The sequence below is a fragment of the Juglans regia genome, chromosome 11, assembly GCF_001411555.2.
Source record: "Juglans regia cultivar Chandler chromosome 11, Walnut 2.0, whole genome shotgun sequence".
Classification (NCBI taxonomy): domain Eukaryota; kingdom Viridiplantae; phylum Streptophyta; class Magnoliopsida; order Fagales; family Juglandaceae; genus Juglans; species Juglans regia.
This window is the reverse complement of record NC_049911.1, coordinates 4,909,661-4,927,040: the sequence shown is the minus strand read 5'-3', so window position 1 is coordinate 4,927,040 and position 17,380 is coordinate 4,909,661. Positions and strand designations below refer to the sequence as shown.

The 17,380-nt window shown below is 34.7% G+C and overlaps 1 protein-coding gene and 1 long non-coding RNA gene across 3 annotated transcripts; both read right to left on the bottom strand.

The window, feature by feature from the left end:
* Nucleotides 1-3,550: 3,550 nt before the first annotated feature.
* On the bottom strand, nt 3,551-6,069 carry LOC109013276 (ABC transporter G family member STR2-like). The gene is made up of 3 exons (XM_018995315.2): nt 5,581-6,069; nt 4,656-5,386; nt 3,551-4,541 (listed from the first exon to the last, which is right to left on the bottom strand). Exons 1-3 carry the CDS (start codon nt 6,067-6,069, stop codon nt 3,551-3,553), a joined length of 2,211 nt encoding a protein of 736 aa, XP_018850860.1.
* Nucleotides 6,070-8,710: 2,641 nt separating this feature from the next.
* Nucleotides 8,711-12,365, bottom strand: LOC118343833. 2 transcript variants are annotated; one of them, XR_004797612.1, is made up of 3 exons: nt 12,044-12,365; nt 9,291-9,542; nt 8,711-9,191 (listed from the first exon to the last, which is right to left on the bottom strand). It is a non-coding gene; the product is annotated as an uncharacterized LOC118343833 (long non-coding RNA). The 2 variants fall into 2 exon arrangements; XR_004797611.1 differs by having other exon boundaries at nt 9,291-9,355; nt 12,044-12,364.
* Nucleotides 12,366-17,380: the final 5,015 nt, after the last annotated feature.

Sequence of the window (17,380 nt, the reverse complement as noted above, 5' to 3'; positions counted from 1 at the left end):
AGGAAACACTTCTTCAAGGGCCGAGTGAAGCTGGACTGTATCCCATGTATCTCAAGCAGCTGAAAATCAAGAAATCAATTCCTAAAGTTGCTCATATTTCCTCTTTTACTGCATTGCAAGGTGTCAAAGTTCCAATAAACATTTGGCATTCGAGATTAGCTCATGCCTCTGAATCCACAGTTGCTAGGGTCATTCGAGAAGCTTTGCTTCCTATTTCTGGTCCTGTAAAACAGAATAATTTGTGTGAGTCTTGTCAAGTTGCTAAGAGTCACAAACTTCCCTTTCCCGAGTCCAATAACAGATCCTCACATCCTCTTGAGTTAATACACTCAGATGTTTGGATCTCTCCAGTTGCTTCTATAAGTGGATGTAAACTCTATGTTCTATTTATTGATGATTTTTCCAGATTTACCTGGTTGTTTCCTTTGCAATTCAAATCTGATGTGTTTTCTTGTTTTCTTAAGTTTAAACAACTTGTTGAAACTCAATTTTCTGGAAAAATCAAACAACTTATGACTGACAATGGTGGAGAATACCTCTCTACTAATTTCAAAAATTTCCTCTCCACCAATGGAATTCTACATAGGCTCACTTGCTCACTCCATACTTCTACTTCTGAGAAAAATGGGATTTCAGAGAGAAAACATAGGCATATTACTGAGACAGGTTTATCACTCTTAGCTCAGTCTCATCTTCCATCCTGCTACTGGGTTGATGCCTTTCTCACTGCTATATATGTCATAAATAGGCTTCCTACACCTGTCCTTAGCAATCAGTCACCATTCTTCACATTATTTAACAAACCACCAGATTACTCATACCTAAAAACATTTGGTTGTGCATGCTATCCTTTGCTTAGACCCTATACCACCCACAAATTAGCCTTTAGAAGCACCAAGTGTGTTTTTCTCGGGTATAGCTCAAATCAGAAGGGATATCGATGCTTGGATTTAAACTCTCAGAAAGTCTACATCTCCAGACATGTCATCTTTGATGAATTGAATTTTCCTGCTTCTGATACAAGGGCTTCAGCTGCTGCTTCCTCACCCTTGCAGGATATTTTCCCCTCCTCTGTCAGTGCCTCACAATCAGGTTCTTCCTCTAATCCCTTGCCACCTCATTCAGTTTCTTCCTTTCCTATTATTACACCTCCTGCATTCACTGTCCCAACAGATTTCTTTGATACATCACCCTCATCTGTCTCATCTGAACCTATTTTTCCAAATAATACAAGCCCACCTGCTCCACATAATGCTCCCATCTCAGAAACACAACCTGATATTCCTCCACCTCCTTTTCATAATGATCTTATCTCTGAAACCCCACCTGTTTCCTCCTCACCTGATCTTCAACTTCCTTCACTTAATTCCACTCCTCTCACCACCATAAACCTGCCTACCTCCTCCTCCACTCAAATCATTACACGATCCATGACCAACTCCTCCAAACCTAAACAATTTCCAGACTACCATCTCTACTACTCCACAAAATATCCTCTCCAAGCTCTCTCTACCATCACCTTACCTTCTGAACCCCAAACCTATAAGGAAGCAGTAAAGAACCAGCAATGGCTTGATGCTATGCAGGCTGAATATAATGCCCTCATAGCTAATAAAACATGGACTTTGTGTCCGCGACCTTGCCATAAGAAAGTTGTCAGGAATAAGTGGGTGTTTAAGCTCAAACAAAAATCAGATGGGAGTATTGATCGCTACAAGGCCAGGTTAGTGGCTAAAGGATTTGATCAAATCCATGGAGTGGACTTTCATGAGACATTTAGTCCCGTTATTAAACCAGCCACAATTCGATTGGTACTAGCATTAGCTGTTCATCATGACTGGTTTATCAAACAACTTGACATCTCCAATGCCTTTTTACATGGTTTTCTTGAAGAGGAGGTTTACATGGAACAACCTAAAGGATTTGAGGATTCTCATCTTTCTGATCATGTATGCAGATTACATAAGTCCATCTATGGACTCAAACAAGCTCCTAGAGCTTGGTTCTTGAGATTGTCACAAGCTTTACTTGCTCTCGGGTTCAATGGCTCCACGGTTGATACATCTCTTTTTACATTTCATTTGAACAACATCTCTGTTTATGTGCTTATTTATGTTGATGACATAATAATTGCAAGTAATTCCTCCTCTTCCATTGATCATCTTATTGCTCATCTTAGTGCTGAGTTTGCTGTCAAAGACCTTGGTCCTCTCTCTTATTTTCTGGGCATTCAGGTCACAAAAACATCCGAAGGTCTCCATCTCAATCAAGGAAAGTATGCTACTGATCTATTGAATCGCACAAGGATGGCTGGTGCTAAACCAGCTTCCACACCTTGCACCACAGGTTCTAAACTTTCCAAATTTTCAGGGGATCCACTTGATGATCCTACTGAATATAGAACTTTGGTGGGGGCTTTACAGTATCTCACACTTACCAGACCTGATCTATCCTTCAGTGTGAACCAACTGTGTCAATTCTTACATTGCCCAACCACTGATCATCTAGTAGCAGCTAAGAGAGTGTTGAGGTATCTAAAGGGCACCTTACAGTTTGGTATCAATTTCAGCAAGGGCTCCTTGCAACTTAATGGTTTTTGTGACTCGGATTGGGCAGGGTCTCCTGATGACAGGAAGTCCACCTCTGGCTATTGTATATATCTTGGTCCCTGCCTTATTTCTTGGTCAGCCAAGAAGCAACCCGTTGTTGCAAGATCAAGTACAGAAGCAGAATACAGGTCTATGGCATTCACTGTGGCTGAACTCTATTGGCTTCGCATGCTCTTGAAGGAGCTGCACATACCATTAACTAGTGCTCCATGTCTATGGGTAGATAATCTTGGTGCTTTGGCTCTATCTTCTAATCCAATATTTCATGCCCGTACCAAACATATTGAGGTCGATTATCATTTTATCAGAGAGAATATATTTAACAAAGACATACAAGCAGGTTACATCTCTACAGCAGCTCAACCATCAGACATTTTTACAAAGGGTCTCACTTCAGCCAGATTTTTGTTTCTTCGTGACAAGCTGATGGTTCAAGATCTTCCCATCACCTTGAAGGGGGATGTTAGACATATCAGTTCCGATATATCAGCAGCTCATCAAGATAAATCTGTTACCTAGTTGTTGTTGTAGTTATCTAGTAAATCACAACAGATTTCTGTTAGTATTCTATAGTTATCTAGTTATCTAGTTCTGTTAATAGAGTTATTTAAACATTTGAATTCTTGTATCTATCTAGATAATGTAATTTGAATAACTTTGTAATTATCTATATATATGAAAACACTCGAGTAACTGGTTATCAATTTGAGCCAGATTTCATTCTATTCTTATTTTTTCTAACTAAAAGCTAAGATCATGAGGCAGTAGTCCTGGAATTTTCTTCCATGGGCATGCAGTAGTACTAGTGCTACAGTCAATGTACGTACGTACTCTATATATAATAGACGTCATTTACAAACATGAGCAAAAAGCAATAAAACACTTTCAATTTCACATGACCGGCCCGCCGGCCGGACACTTTCTCGACCGTCCTTGACTTTCTACGTTCTCTTGCTCTTTGACCCAAAACGCAGAACCAAGTAAAACAAAACCCTATATAGAACAGCCCAACCCAACATTATGAGCACTTTTCCCCACTTCTCTTTTTCACCGCCCTTAATCTTAAGGTTGTCCAAGATAGTGTAACCGTACAATGGTACCCCGTCGGTGGTGTTTCCAAAAAGCTTCCATGTCTGATACTGGTTCATCAAAAGCCCTTCATAAGGATATGTCATGGTGGAAATCTTGTTCATCCATTTCCAGTACGGAGGAATGTCATTGCTATTCAGGAAGTAGCCACAGAACAAGAAGAAGAGCGCCGTGAAAGCAATCACTGCAGCATAACCCAAGATATAGTTTGGCACCACCGAGCTCACAAAAACCACAAATGAGTTTGTTGAAAGAAGGGAAACGTAGAGAACAATAAAGAAATATATGAAAGGCCCATGCAGCCCCAAAGCAAACCACACAATGAAAGCATAGATTGCAGCCTGAACTGCAAGGAAAGGAATGTAAGTGACGACACCCGCAATGGTATAAGACGAGGCTCTATAGGCATTGTGGGAAGTCTCTCGGATGAAGATGAAACGCTCTTGAATGAAGGCTGGGACAGCATCATTGGAAGAGAAGAAGAAGAGGCAGACAGTGAAGATGAAGAAGCTGATGCGGTTTGTGATTCCTTGCAAGTCAGACTTGGGGCTCTTGAACATGGTGGCCATCATGAATCCCATTATGGTGAGGACCATCATTCTTGAGAGGAAAAGCTCAGGTGTGCGATAGATGTTCTTGAAATTGCGGCGCATGAGTATCATTGTCTCTGAGAAGAATGAATTAGCAAACTTTGGACCCAGATGGCTGTGCTGCGCCATGGCGTTTGGATCAGCCTCGGTGGGGGTGAGATAGTCGTTTTCATTCACAGTGTAGTCGCTGCTATGAGGTGTCGGAGTCCTGGGTAGAATTTCACTTGAGTATTCATAATGTCCGGGGGATAAGCTGCAATTGCCAATATATACACAGATAGAAAGAACTCAGATATCTATATATTGCAGAAATTTGAACACTAAAATATGCAAAAAACAAAAAATCATAAAACTCGTTCTTAATTACCTCATTGAGATAGGCACTTTCTGATTAGTCCTAGAAGGAGTAAGCCTCAGTACTTGCAAAACTCGATAGTCGCTTGCACTCCATGACCTTGAATTATTATATGGGCTTCTTAAGCTGTGATCATAGGAATCGTCAGTTTGAGAATTTGTTTGCCGCTTTCCTGCATTTCCCCTGTGATCACTCCCTTCTGCAGCCTGAATATGTCTGCTACGACCTGCGCCTGGAGTAAGAGACGATGCTTGAGTCGAAAGTACTGACACCTCCTCCCCTGGCAATGGCGGGGGCTTAAGACCGGTACGTGCAAATTTAGCTAGCGCCTCAACACCGAGTTCAGACTTATCATACTCTTGTATCACATCAACTAAGTACTCTACTGAGTTCTCTCCCTTGGGAATTTTGCGCCCGATCCGTGCTAAATGATGCTTGACATCTTTAGGTGATCCTTGATACATGAGCTGCCCGCGAGCAAGGATTATGAGATGGTCAAGGAGCAACTGAATCCTGGATGAGGGCTGGTGGATTGTGAGGATCACGGTGCTGCCTGAGCGTGCAATGTGGTGCAACTTTTCAACGACGCTATGAGCACTGGTTGAGTCTAGACCTGAAGTTGGCTCGTCCAGGAACAGTAATGATGGTCCATGAATGATGTCCACCCCGATGGAGACTCTCCGACGCTCTCCACCGGATACTCCTCTGGTCCCCTCGTCTCCAATATAGGTGTTTCGACATGTCTACCAAAAAGCAGACAGAAAAGTTAGAGATCATCAGATCAAGATTTCGTTCATATTAATTAATGTTTTACAACTTAACTATGTCCTAGTATGAATAAGCGTAATTGTTGTTTAACATGATGAAGAAATAATCAGAGAAGTTGAACAGATCATATGTTGAACTAAATCACGAAAGTGAGATGAGAATAACTTACAGACAATCCAAGCTGCTCGATCAACTTCTCGACACGCTGCTTTTTATCATCTGTTGAGATTGACCCCAGCCGAAAATCAGCAGCAAACATCAAAGTCTCATACACAGTAAGCATTGGGAACAATCTATCATCCTGCATAATATAAGCTGAAGTTCTTTTAATCAACCTGGGGCTCATGATTTCCACCCCATCCAAGGACACCCTACCCTTGAGACTCCCACTCGCTATCCGCCCCGCCAGACCATCCAGTAAGGTGGATTTCCCCGCGCCACTCGGACCCATGACTCCAGTTATGCACCCCTTTGGTGCATACCCAGTAATCATGTTCAACAAATCTACTTCTTGATTCAACTGCCTCCCTTGAACCTTCATTTTCTTTGTCACAGTATATTTAAGACTCGAAAACTCAAGCCCGCCGGTGAACTTCACCGGCTTCCCTATGTCGATCACTGTCATATCACGACGACGATCATCATTGGGAGGATCCATATTAAACTAGTGACAGGAAATATATATTTCTTTTAACAAAAAAGTTTAAATCTGCAAAATCTGCATAGAGAGAGAGAGAGAGAGAGGGAGGGAGGGAGGGGGCAGAGAGACGCCGATCAGAGGGGGTAGATTACTCTTATGGTTTTTTTTTCTCCATGGGTCTCCCGAGTTGGGGGCTAGGGGTGAAGGGGAGTTAAAAGGAGGAAAGAATGAAAGAATAGGATCTATAGGGATGCTGGGGGGTCCGAACTGGAGGAAAATCCAAAGTTTACAGGAGGCTGTCTTCACTGAAGAATCCCTTTAGAGACGTTTCTATCTAAAAGAATAAAATGCTTTTCTCCTTTCCTTCATCGTCTGGTTTTGACATTAGTGTGTGCATTTTAGCGTAAGTACAGTTGCCTTGATTTAACTCATTTCTTTGGAAATACATATTATATGCCTCATGCTAAGCATGCAATATTATTGGACAATCCATTTAGGGAAGTCCCCATATATTCCTAGGATCATCATGTTTCTTATATATATATATATATAAGACAGCAATTAACTTGTGTTCGAGCATACCAATTGCATGCGTATATATTTTTTATTGTAAGTTTTAGATCAATACTATAGCAATATCACAAATATTGGAGATCATGCTTTTATATGATATTAATATTGCCATGTTTAATTCTGCCGCCAGTAATATCATGTTTCTGATGACTTGATGACATATGATTCGGTTCTCCAAATAGAAAATCTAGATTCCAAACTCCTTACTCCCTTGTACAAAAAAATAAAGACATAATATATATATACACAGTAATATTGTATTCATGTATTAACCATTTTTGTTTTGTAATTTATAGTATTGATAGTTTTCTTATCTCTCGTCTTTATTCCTCCTTAATTTCCCATTTCCCATATGGTACTAATTAAGGCCATGCTCTCCCAGCATCCACTAGATTTTTATTTTTCTTAATCTATTAGAATTTAAAGAAAAAACCGCTCTATCCGAGTTCTGATTAGATGATCATCCTCTCGATCATTGGCTTAGGCATTAGCACCTTTATTTCAATTTTGCCTAATTAATCATGTTTTACCCTACATTGGAAGAGACAAAGTCAAATAGAAATGACTTTCAATTATTACACTAGTGATTGGGCCATATTTATATGGAAATTGTGTCTCTTGCCATAAATTACAAATAGGGCTGCAAACGAATCGAGTCTAGTCGAATTCAAACTAGGGGTCACGAGCTCAATTAGCATATATATTTGCTCGAACTCAATTCAAGCTCGAAAGGTATTAGAGATTTGTGATCGAACTTGACTCGCCTAACATATATTAAGATCAAGCTCGACTTGAACTCAAATATAAAAAATAAACGAGCTGATACAAGCTCGAACTACTCGCTCGAGCTCGAGTTAAATATGATGTATAAATAAAATTATTTCTCTTAATAAATTTTAACTAGAATTTTATTAATAAATATTAGATTGCACTATACACTGCTTATATAACATATTTATTGCAAATAAATCAACGATTCAGAATCTGCTACTTTTTTGAAAGTATTGATAAACCAATGCTACTAATGACAACCTTTCATGTTTTCTTTTCTGCATAGAATCTTTTCAACTTTAATCCAAAGGTTGATTTTTATTCATTTGATTGAGAAGACTTTTTTTTTACAATTTCAAATGGTAGATCACTAATTATAGCATCAACTAAAAAAACAAACTAAAAAAATGGTAGAAGAATATTCTTCAACTCTTATTCATGACTTCAACTAAATCAGCCCCATTTCTAATGCACAACAGTCAACAACACATGACATAGCATTGCTTAAACAACATATTTTTGCAAATAAATCAATGATTCATCACTTGCCACAATATAGTTACAAATAGGTACATAATTCAAACTTCTAAGGTATAACAATAAATTACAATTTCAAATGGTAGAACACTATTTATAGCATCAACTAGGAAAAAAAACTAAATAAATGGTAGAAAAAAGTCTTCTAACTCTTATTCACTTGAGCCACTCTGATGCACAACAGCACAACATAGCATTGTTTATTCACAACATTCTTATTGCAAATAAATCAATGATTCATTACTTGCCAAAATATAGTTAAAAAATAAAATAGGTAAATAATTCCAACTTCTAAGGTATCACAGATTCACAATAATAACTTCTAAATCACATTTTCAAATTTACAAACTGAAAATTCCACCAACACTTATTCATTTCAGCCCCATTTCTTATGCACATATGACATAGAAGCCAACATTCTCATTAGAAATAAATCAATGTAAATATGTTGGCCTTCATCTTTGAATATATATAAGAGCCAATTCTATATTTGACAGTTACATAAGTGTGTAAAAGTTTGTCTTAGTTTAAAGGGAATAAAAAATATATAAACACTAATAAATCTATTAATCTTAACTAAGAGTAAGCAACTTGTTAATAAAATGATAAACACTAATAATAAACACTTTAGTCTAAAAATGAATGAAACACAATAGATTGAATAATAACATGTAGAACAATAAATAAAAGTAATAAACAACCTAATAATAATAGCCAAGAATAACAAACATGAAAGCATTATCAACATGTTATACCATTTCTTTGAGCGCCAAGTACAAAAATAAAACACTACAAAAAATTACTGCATGTTATCCATATTTCTCCATCACGTACAAAAATAGTGGTTTGCAACATTCCATATACTTCTGCAATTTTAGTCAATTATACAAGTAATGAAATTACCTATATGTCCAAACTTTAAAAAAAAATCCAAATTTCCAGCAATCTTGTCTAACCGGACAGCTCCGACGAGTCAACAAGGTTTTTTCACAAAAATAATTACATCTCTACTTAAACAACATGTCTTATAAGCATACTTCCTTTAAATATTTTTAGTAGATCAATTCAAAAAAAAAAAACCAGCCAGAAGCCAATCCTCATCAACCTATAATACAAAACACACAAGATATCATTAGCAATATGATATAACAAAATAACAATTTAATAATAAATAACATTATACCAAAAGGCAAAAATATACAACTTGCCAGCAATTCATGTCAGGGCAGTAAAATCTCTTTATAAGTTGGTTCTTCTCTCTACAAAATGAAAGAGAAAAAATAGTTAGGACAAGTTCTCAATAAGTTAAAACAAGTTCTAGATTGCAATGAAAAATCACAAAATAAAATTATACTTACACTTGATGATTTTCTCAAACCATGAAGTACTCGAACCCAATAAGCTCCACATAACAACATTTATGCTGTTTCAACAGACATTGATGCTCAATAAAGATCAATCACTCTACCACCAGTACTAAATGTAGATTCTGAAGCCACTGTAGTAATTGGAATTTACAAAATATCACGTGCCATCTTAGATAAAATGCGGTACTTTAGATCATTGACCTTCCATCACTCCAAGGCATCAAAATGTGAATCAGAACCTCACTACAAATATATACACATTCCCCTAAGTAAACATCCAAATCAGATTTCACTGGTTAAATGATATCAACACTTCTAACAAATGATTCAAATATAGACCTGCCACTCATCACATTCTTCCCCATAGCATTGACAGAACTACCACAAGAAGAACCTATATCTCGAGCATTTTCATGTCTACTTGACTCCACATTAGCTAAATTATAATTTTCAGCATATTCATCATACAACTCATGTAAGATTCTCAAGATGGTTTCTATGTTTCTAGTAGCTTCAGGTTCTGAATAAATTACTGGAAAATAGAATTGAACAAGCATCATTTTGAACCATGGATCTAAAACAGCAGCTACTGCCATAAGCAAGTTACATTCCCCCCAATATTTCTCAAACTTTGTATTCATCTTCACAACCATTGCTCATATGTAATCATTTTGGTCAAGAGACTTCTTATTCAAAACATCTTTTATTCTCCATACCTCAGGAAGGAATAAGTTAGTAGTTGGATACTCGGTTCCTGAGATAATGTTTGTCACCTCATTAAAAACTGTCAAAATCTGACACACATTTTCCACTTTTATCCAATCTTCAATACTTTGAACATAATTAAAACCTTGATCTCTATCTCCATATCTTGTAAAGACTTCTTTAAACCTAAGGCTGCTTCTAGCATTAGGTAAGTGCTATTTCATCGAGTAAGAACATCCAAAAAAAGTTTCTTTGTTGGTAATTGTAATTGTTTTACAATGTCACTAAATTGCTTGATACGAGCTTCTGATGCAACCAAGTATTTTACCCATTCTCGAACACAATCGACAATTTCACCAATCTCACTGAGTCCAGCTTTGACCAATAAATTTGTTATATGTGCGCAACAACGCACATGAAAATGCTGCCCCCCAACAGATAACTTTTTTTTCAAAGTAAAAACATCTTTGAGAACCCTTAAAGCTACATCATTATACCTAGCATTATCCACTGTTATTGTAGACACTTTGTTCTCAATTTCCCAATCTGGGAAACACTTTTGAAGTGCATCAGCAACAATAACCCCACTGTGTGGGGGTAGGACATTACAAAAATTTAAGACTCTTTTTTGTAAATGCCAATCAGGATCAACAAAATGACAGATAACAACCATATATGAGATCTTTTGACTTGAAGTCCACATGTCCGTTGTTATGCTGACTTTATTCACACTTCTCAATATTGTTTTCAGTTTCTTTTTCTCAATTTCATAAGTGAATTCACAATCATTTCTTGATGTAGTATGACTTATCTTTTGCCAATAAGGAGTATTAGCTCTCATAAATTTATTAAACACGATATGTTCCATCATGGAAAATGGATACTCGTGATAAAGTATCATGTGAGAAGCAAATTCTCTTACATTTTTCATATCATACGAGAAATTTTTCACTGTGTTCACACATTCAGAACCCTTCATGTCAATAGTTAAAACCTTTTGTTTTTAAGAAGCAGCTACGTGTGGAAGACAACTAGTCAAGTGCCTATGGAAGTGAGTTGTAGAACCTGATGAAGAAATAGACAAAAGGTCTTTGCAAAAGTTACATTCAGCTTTCTTTACATCATTCTTAACTACTATTTTAAAATCATTCCAAATAGTAGAAGTTTTCTTCTTAGACTTCCTTTGGTATGCATATTTTTAGGGATCCTTAGGGGCACTTTGGTTTTCTTCTCCACCAATAATACCGTCAATTTCATAGTTTTCATAATTACTATCACATTCTATAAAGGTTGTGGCAGTATCATCTCATTGTGTAGGTTCTATGTCTTCCATGAGTGGACTTGCATATGAGTATTCTATATTTGTAACATGTTCAGACATATCTAAAAAAATACTTTTAGACAAGTAGTGGTAATATTAGGCACAAAAGTGAAAACTGAATAACAAGTAATATAGTAAAAATCAAAGAATAAAAATTTAACAAAAAATGAATGACAAGTCAAAGGAATCACGCAAAAAGGTGTAAAACCAAAGGAATCACGCAAATATAAACCACTAATAGAAAACTAAAGACTGAAAATTGTTGCAATCAATCGATCTAAGAGTATTTTTAAAGAGAATGTAAGCCATTAACATAAAACAAGAACTATTTTTACATACTAAATAACATATTATAAAACAGCAGCAGAAAATCAACAATGAAAATAAACACAAAAATAACGACACTACTACCAGCATAACCAATAGTAGCAGATCCACACCATAGAGGGAACAAAAAGGGAATCCAGAAGAATAAAAAAAAATCTAAAGAGTTGCTCAAATCCACACCACAGAGAACAAAAAAGGAATCGAGAAGAACCATAAAGAACAAATACGAGAAACTGAGAAATAGAGAGAATAAAGCTAACGAATAAAAAAAAAAAGAGAGAGAGAGAGAGAAGGAGATCGCCAATCACAATACTCGCATGCCACAACGTATTGAAATGAAGAAAATAAAAAGCCTCATTGAGAAGAAAAAAATTCAGAGCTTAGAGCAAACCTGAGATGAAGAAAAAACACAACGCACCACTGAGACGAGGACCCTCTTTCGAAATATTAGGGTTTTGAACTTTTGAGTTTTCAATCTAACGGTCTCTCCTCAGTCCTCTCACTCTACTCACGGGCTAAACAAAAACAATGCAAAGTCTCTGACTCTCTGTGCAACCCATCCCCTCAGTCTGAAAACGTCACACCAATGAATTATGTCCCGCATCTTGCTTCGTAAAAGAGTAGAAGACCCAAACTCAAATTCAAGTCTGTCCAAAATGAAAAAAGCTAAAACCAAGCATCCTGGGTCCCGCGTCTTGCTTTTCTTTTTTTCTTTTTTCATGCGTCGCGTTCCGTCTAAAGTTCAAACTGAAGAATCAAAAGATTGACTTAAAAAATAATTTATATGATGGCATGGGTGATGAGATAAAGATAAAGTTGCCAAAAAAAAAATGGATAAAGTTGTCTTCTGACTCTTGTCTATACTCGATGGATGGATAGAGAATATATATATATAAATATATATATATATTAAAAACACTACTGTTTGGCAAGTATAGACAACTTGCCATAGATCAATCCGGAGAGGGACTTATCAAAATAGTGTAAAATGAGGAGTATTTAAATTATTTTTTATTATATTGATAAGTAAAATTATTAAAATATAACATTTGTTAGTTCATGTTTTAAGAATACTTTTCATGTTTTTGCAATTGGGCACACGTGCGTGCGCGTGTGTATATATATATATATATATATATATATAAAGATTCAGCAAAATATATATGATATATATATATATATATGAATATTTAAAAAAGGGCACCGAAATGAAGATTCTTAAAAATATATATATTTAAGAGTATTAAACTATATATAGTATATTATACTATGATATTTTTATATAGTATCCGATGAATCTATGATATATTTTAATATATATGAATATTACTAATACTAATTATACTATTACTAATCCACACCATTATGGCTTATTTTATATATAATATACTATTACTATAATATGCTATTAGTCAATTACTATATCTTATAGTATAATTACTAATACTATAGTATCATACTATCAATATGTTAGTGATTTAATATAAATATAAATATATATGAAATCTCTAATCTCTTATACTTGATATATATATATATATATATTAATATATATAAATATTAGTAATACACTAATAGTATTAGTATGTAGTAATACTATTGGTATAGTACTATTACTATACGTGAGTGATAATATAGTATTATCAATAATACGATAGTGATATTAATACTATATTATAGTTATAGTGATTAGTATAACTATATTAGTATTAGTTATAGTGATTTAGTATAATTATATTAGTATAAGTTATAGTGATTTAGTATAACTATATAATATATTAGTATAAGTTATAGAGATTTAGTATAGGTATAAGTTATAACTATAGTCTATATTAGTATTATTATTAGTTACAATGATTAGCATAACTATATATTAGTATTTGCTATAGTAATTTTAATTTAGTATAACTATATAATAGTATTAGTATAATCACTATACTAATTCTATTATACTAATACTATTATACTAATACTAATTGCTCAAATTTTAACTAAGGAATGAATTATCCTGCTAGGCGCATTGATAAATGAATACAGCCAATTGCGCCAAAACAAGTTGAATGTACTCTCTATTAATGCCGCTCTCGAGACAGTAAGTTGAATGGTTTAAATATCTCATTTCAAACTTATCGCTCTTGTAATATATACTTTAAAAATATTTGTACATAATTGTGACTTGGTTCTTGTAAATTATTGTATTATAGACTATTTATAGTTATAAATATTATGCAGATCGTGTGTATAATATGTGTTGTAAACAGGAAAAATATTCTAAAAATATAGATAAATTTATGTATGTTTATAATTAAAAATTTGAAACATAATAAAATTGGTCAACTGGGCAACACTTACTAGTATTAGCCTATATGAAAGAGTAAAACCAGAAAAATAAAAAGGAAGAATAAAATATTAAAGATGTGTTGTGCACGTGAATAAATATTACCCAATTAAATCACAAGTTATAAAATTAAGCATAAATCATGCTATCAACCAATTTAACTCACAACTCGAATTTATGCCTCTTAACCATTTATCCATCTAAAACTAATAATAATGTAATGAAATAATTGAAATATATTAGTTCTAGATATATAAAACATGTAATAATTCAGTTCAATCACTTAATACATTATTATTGTAAAGTAACAAACTATGTTACTTATACATAAAGTATAAAAAATAATACATATAACACATAAAATATATACAATAAAATAATATGTGTAAGGATATATATATATGTGTGTGTGTGTGTGTGTGTGTAGAAATATTACGAGTATTGTGACGAGTCCATAACGAATCGAATTGAGTTTATACGAATTTTGTTCACAAGCTTACATCGAGTCGAGTCGAGTCGAGATTATACGAGTTTAGCTCGTTTAATATTCGAACCAATATTAGTGATTGCGAACAATTCATTTATCAAATGAACCGAATTCAAATCGAGTTTATACGAGTCGGGCTCAAACTATTCACGAGCAGCTCTGTTCGTTTGCAGCTCTAATTACAAACTATTGTTTTCCCTCTTCATATAAAATAATGAAACCATAATATTGCTCCCTACCCCATTTTTTATGATCTCTTTGGATCCATCCCTAACCCATTTTAAAAAATAATAATAATTTATTATTACAGAAACTAAAACGGCTAATTCAATGTGGTGTTTATATTTTGAGTGAATAGTCAAAAATCAAAAGAAAAAAAGTGACATCTTAACCAAATATTAGTTAGAATTTTACCAAAGCCAATGCTAATATATGTGTATATATATATACATACACACACTACAAAAAAAAAAAATCATTTGGGACAAATTATTTGCGGTGAGAATGACCATTTGGGACAAAAACATACTCATTTTTGCAGGAAATAACCATTTTTACAGGAAATAACTAGTAACAAATAAGCAGTTTTCTTGTAGTAACAACTCATCCCAAAATCATATCACTATTCCACCCTTTGAGGTATATATAATACTTACTATATATACTGTTTTGGTATTTGTCGTTGTCGATCTGCATCAGGAACCAAGGGGTATGGAATCAGGGAACCAAGGTGTATATACTGTTGGTATTTGTCGTTGGGATATATCCACTACAAGGGGAATCACCTTTCCCAAGGATTCATTTTCGCTGGGAAAAATTATAAAATCGCTGCCTATCACCTTTACCAGCGATTTATAAATCGCTGGATGTTCGCCAGTATTAAACCCCCACTTTTGATCTACTCCAACGGAAGCCAAAAATCGCCGGCATACAATTTTCTTTATCGGCGATTTTAATTCGCCGCCAAAAGGATTTTATCGCCGCAATTGCAAGATACGATTCAATTATTAATCGTTGGGAAAAATTAATTCCAGCGATTTAATATTGTCGCTAAAAGTGGGAAAATCGCCGGAAATAAGATTCAGCAGCGATTTTTTGAAATCGCTGCTATTGACTAAAATGTTTTGAAATATAAATTACGGCGATAAAAATGTGCCGGTATAGATCAATCCCAGCGATTTAAAAATCGCTGCAATTGAGTTATTGGTTTTGTGAAGTCAATTGTAGCGATCATAAAATCGCTGGTATTGATCTATACCGGCACATTTTTATCGCCGCAACTGTTATTTCAAAACATTTTAGTCAACAGCAGCGATTTCAAAAAATCGCTGGAAAAGCTTATTTGCGGCGATTTTATTCGCCGCAAATGTACTAACATGACGAAAATATTATTTCCAGCGAATTTTAATCGCCGGAAAAGATATTTCACAAAATAAAAAAAAATCCCACAGAATTCATTGATGAATTCATTCGAAGCCACAGTCGGCTTCAAAGTCTGCAAAACGAAGTATTCAACAACTTGAAAGGTGATATTAAAGACAAGGTAGGATTATTATTTTGGTTTGATTATAATATTTTCAAGTTTCCACCATTTTAGTTTCTTTTTACATGTGGCATATCACATGGAGCAAAAATTCTAAAGTAAAAATACAGGGATCAATCTTTTTAAAAGTAAAACCTCAATAATTATTTTAGTAATTAACACAAAAAAATAGGCTGTTATATTTAAAAAATGTTAGAAATATTGAGCAGAGCCTACCTCCATTGGCAAGTACTTCACCTTCTTCTGGTTTTCCACTTGAAGACAATGTAGGTGGGGATACCGAATGACATATCCATACATCTCTTGAAAGTACTCAAACAACAGATTTCATGTTCCTTTGCTCATCTACTGGGAAACTGATTTCCAAAAAAATACAGTAAGTGTTCATGTACAATGGAATGCTATTACAACAAATAACACAAATAACACAAAATAATTACAACAACTGTTGATGACAACCCTGAAATTCGATATTTCCTTCTAACATTTCCTCTGTGTGTAACTTCAACTTTGACCCCTCTAAGGGCTTTCTTGACCTGCACATCAATGATTCCAAGGTAACCCTTTTACCCTTTTTTAAATATTAAGTATTGATTAAGTAACCTTTTCAAATTATATTTACATATAGTTTCTGTTTCTTTTTTTCTCTCTTTTTGTAAAAATGCTGTATCTAAAATCATGACTAGATGTGTTTTATGATTGACACAAACAAAAAAGATGTCATTTTTTCTATGCTCTACAGATCAAAACCCAACTTTCCAATCAACATGTCAATTTTACTGTGCTCTGTAGTACATTTGGAGCCATGTTTTCCAAATCATTCAAATGTAAAGTCAACATGACACAATGACCCTAAAAGACAAATTATAAAAGGTGTTAGTTTAGCAGATACATTATTATGATAAGTGTGTATAGTCACTAAGCTGGTACTGATCTCTAGGGATGTTCAATTTTAAGTGCTAGGGATAGCTCCGTGGGTAATGATCATAGGATAGAATTAGTGGCTAAATGTCGGGATGCAGCACTTACTCTTGCTTTGATATGGCATTTGAAAGTTGTAGGACCATGATTGATTGGTTGTTTAGATTGATGATAAAGCGCGTAGCACATCACCAAACAATTACGTTGTCTTTTTAGTTGGCTAGACATGTACAATAAGGTATGAAATTGGGATCAGAACTTGATTTCCACACCAGAGAGTTCAATACCTTTACACGATATGCATTTGAAAAGGGCCTTGAAAACACATCTTTATCCAAAATCTGAGCAACAAAATCAATGACTGGGAGTGGCTCAATGAATGCAGCAGATGACATGTCTGATTGACAAGCAGCAAACGAATAAGTCTAACAAGTGGAAA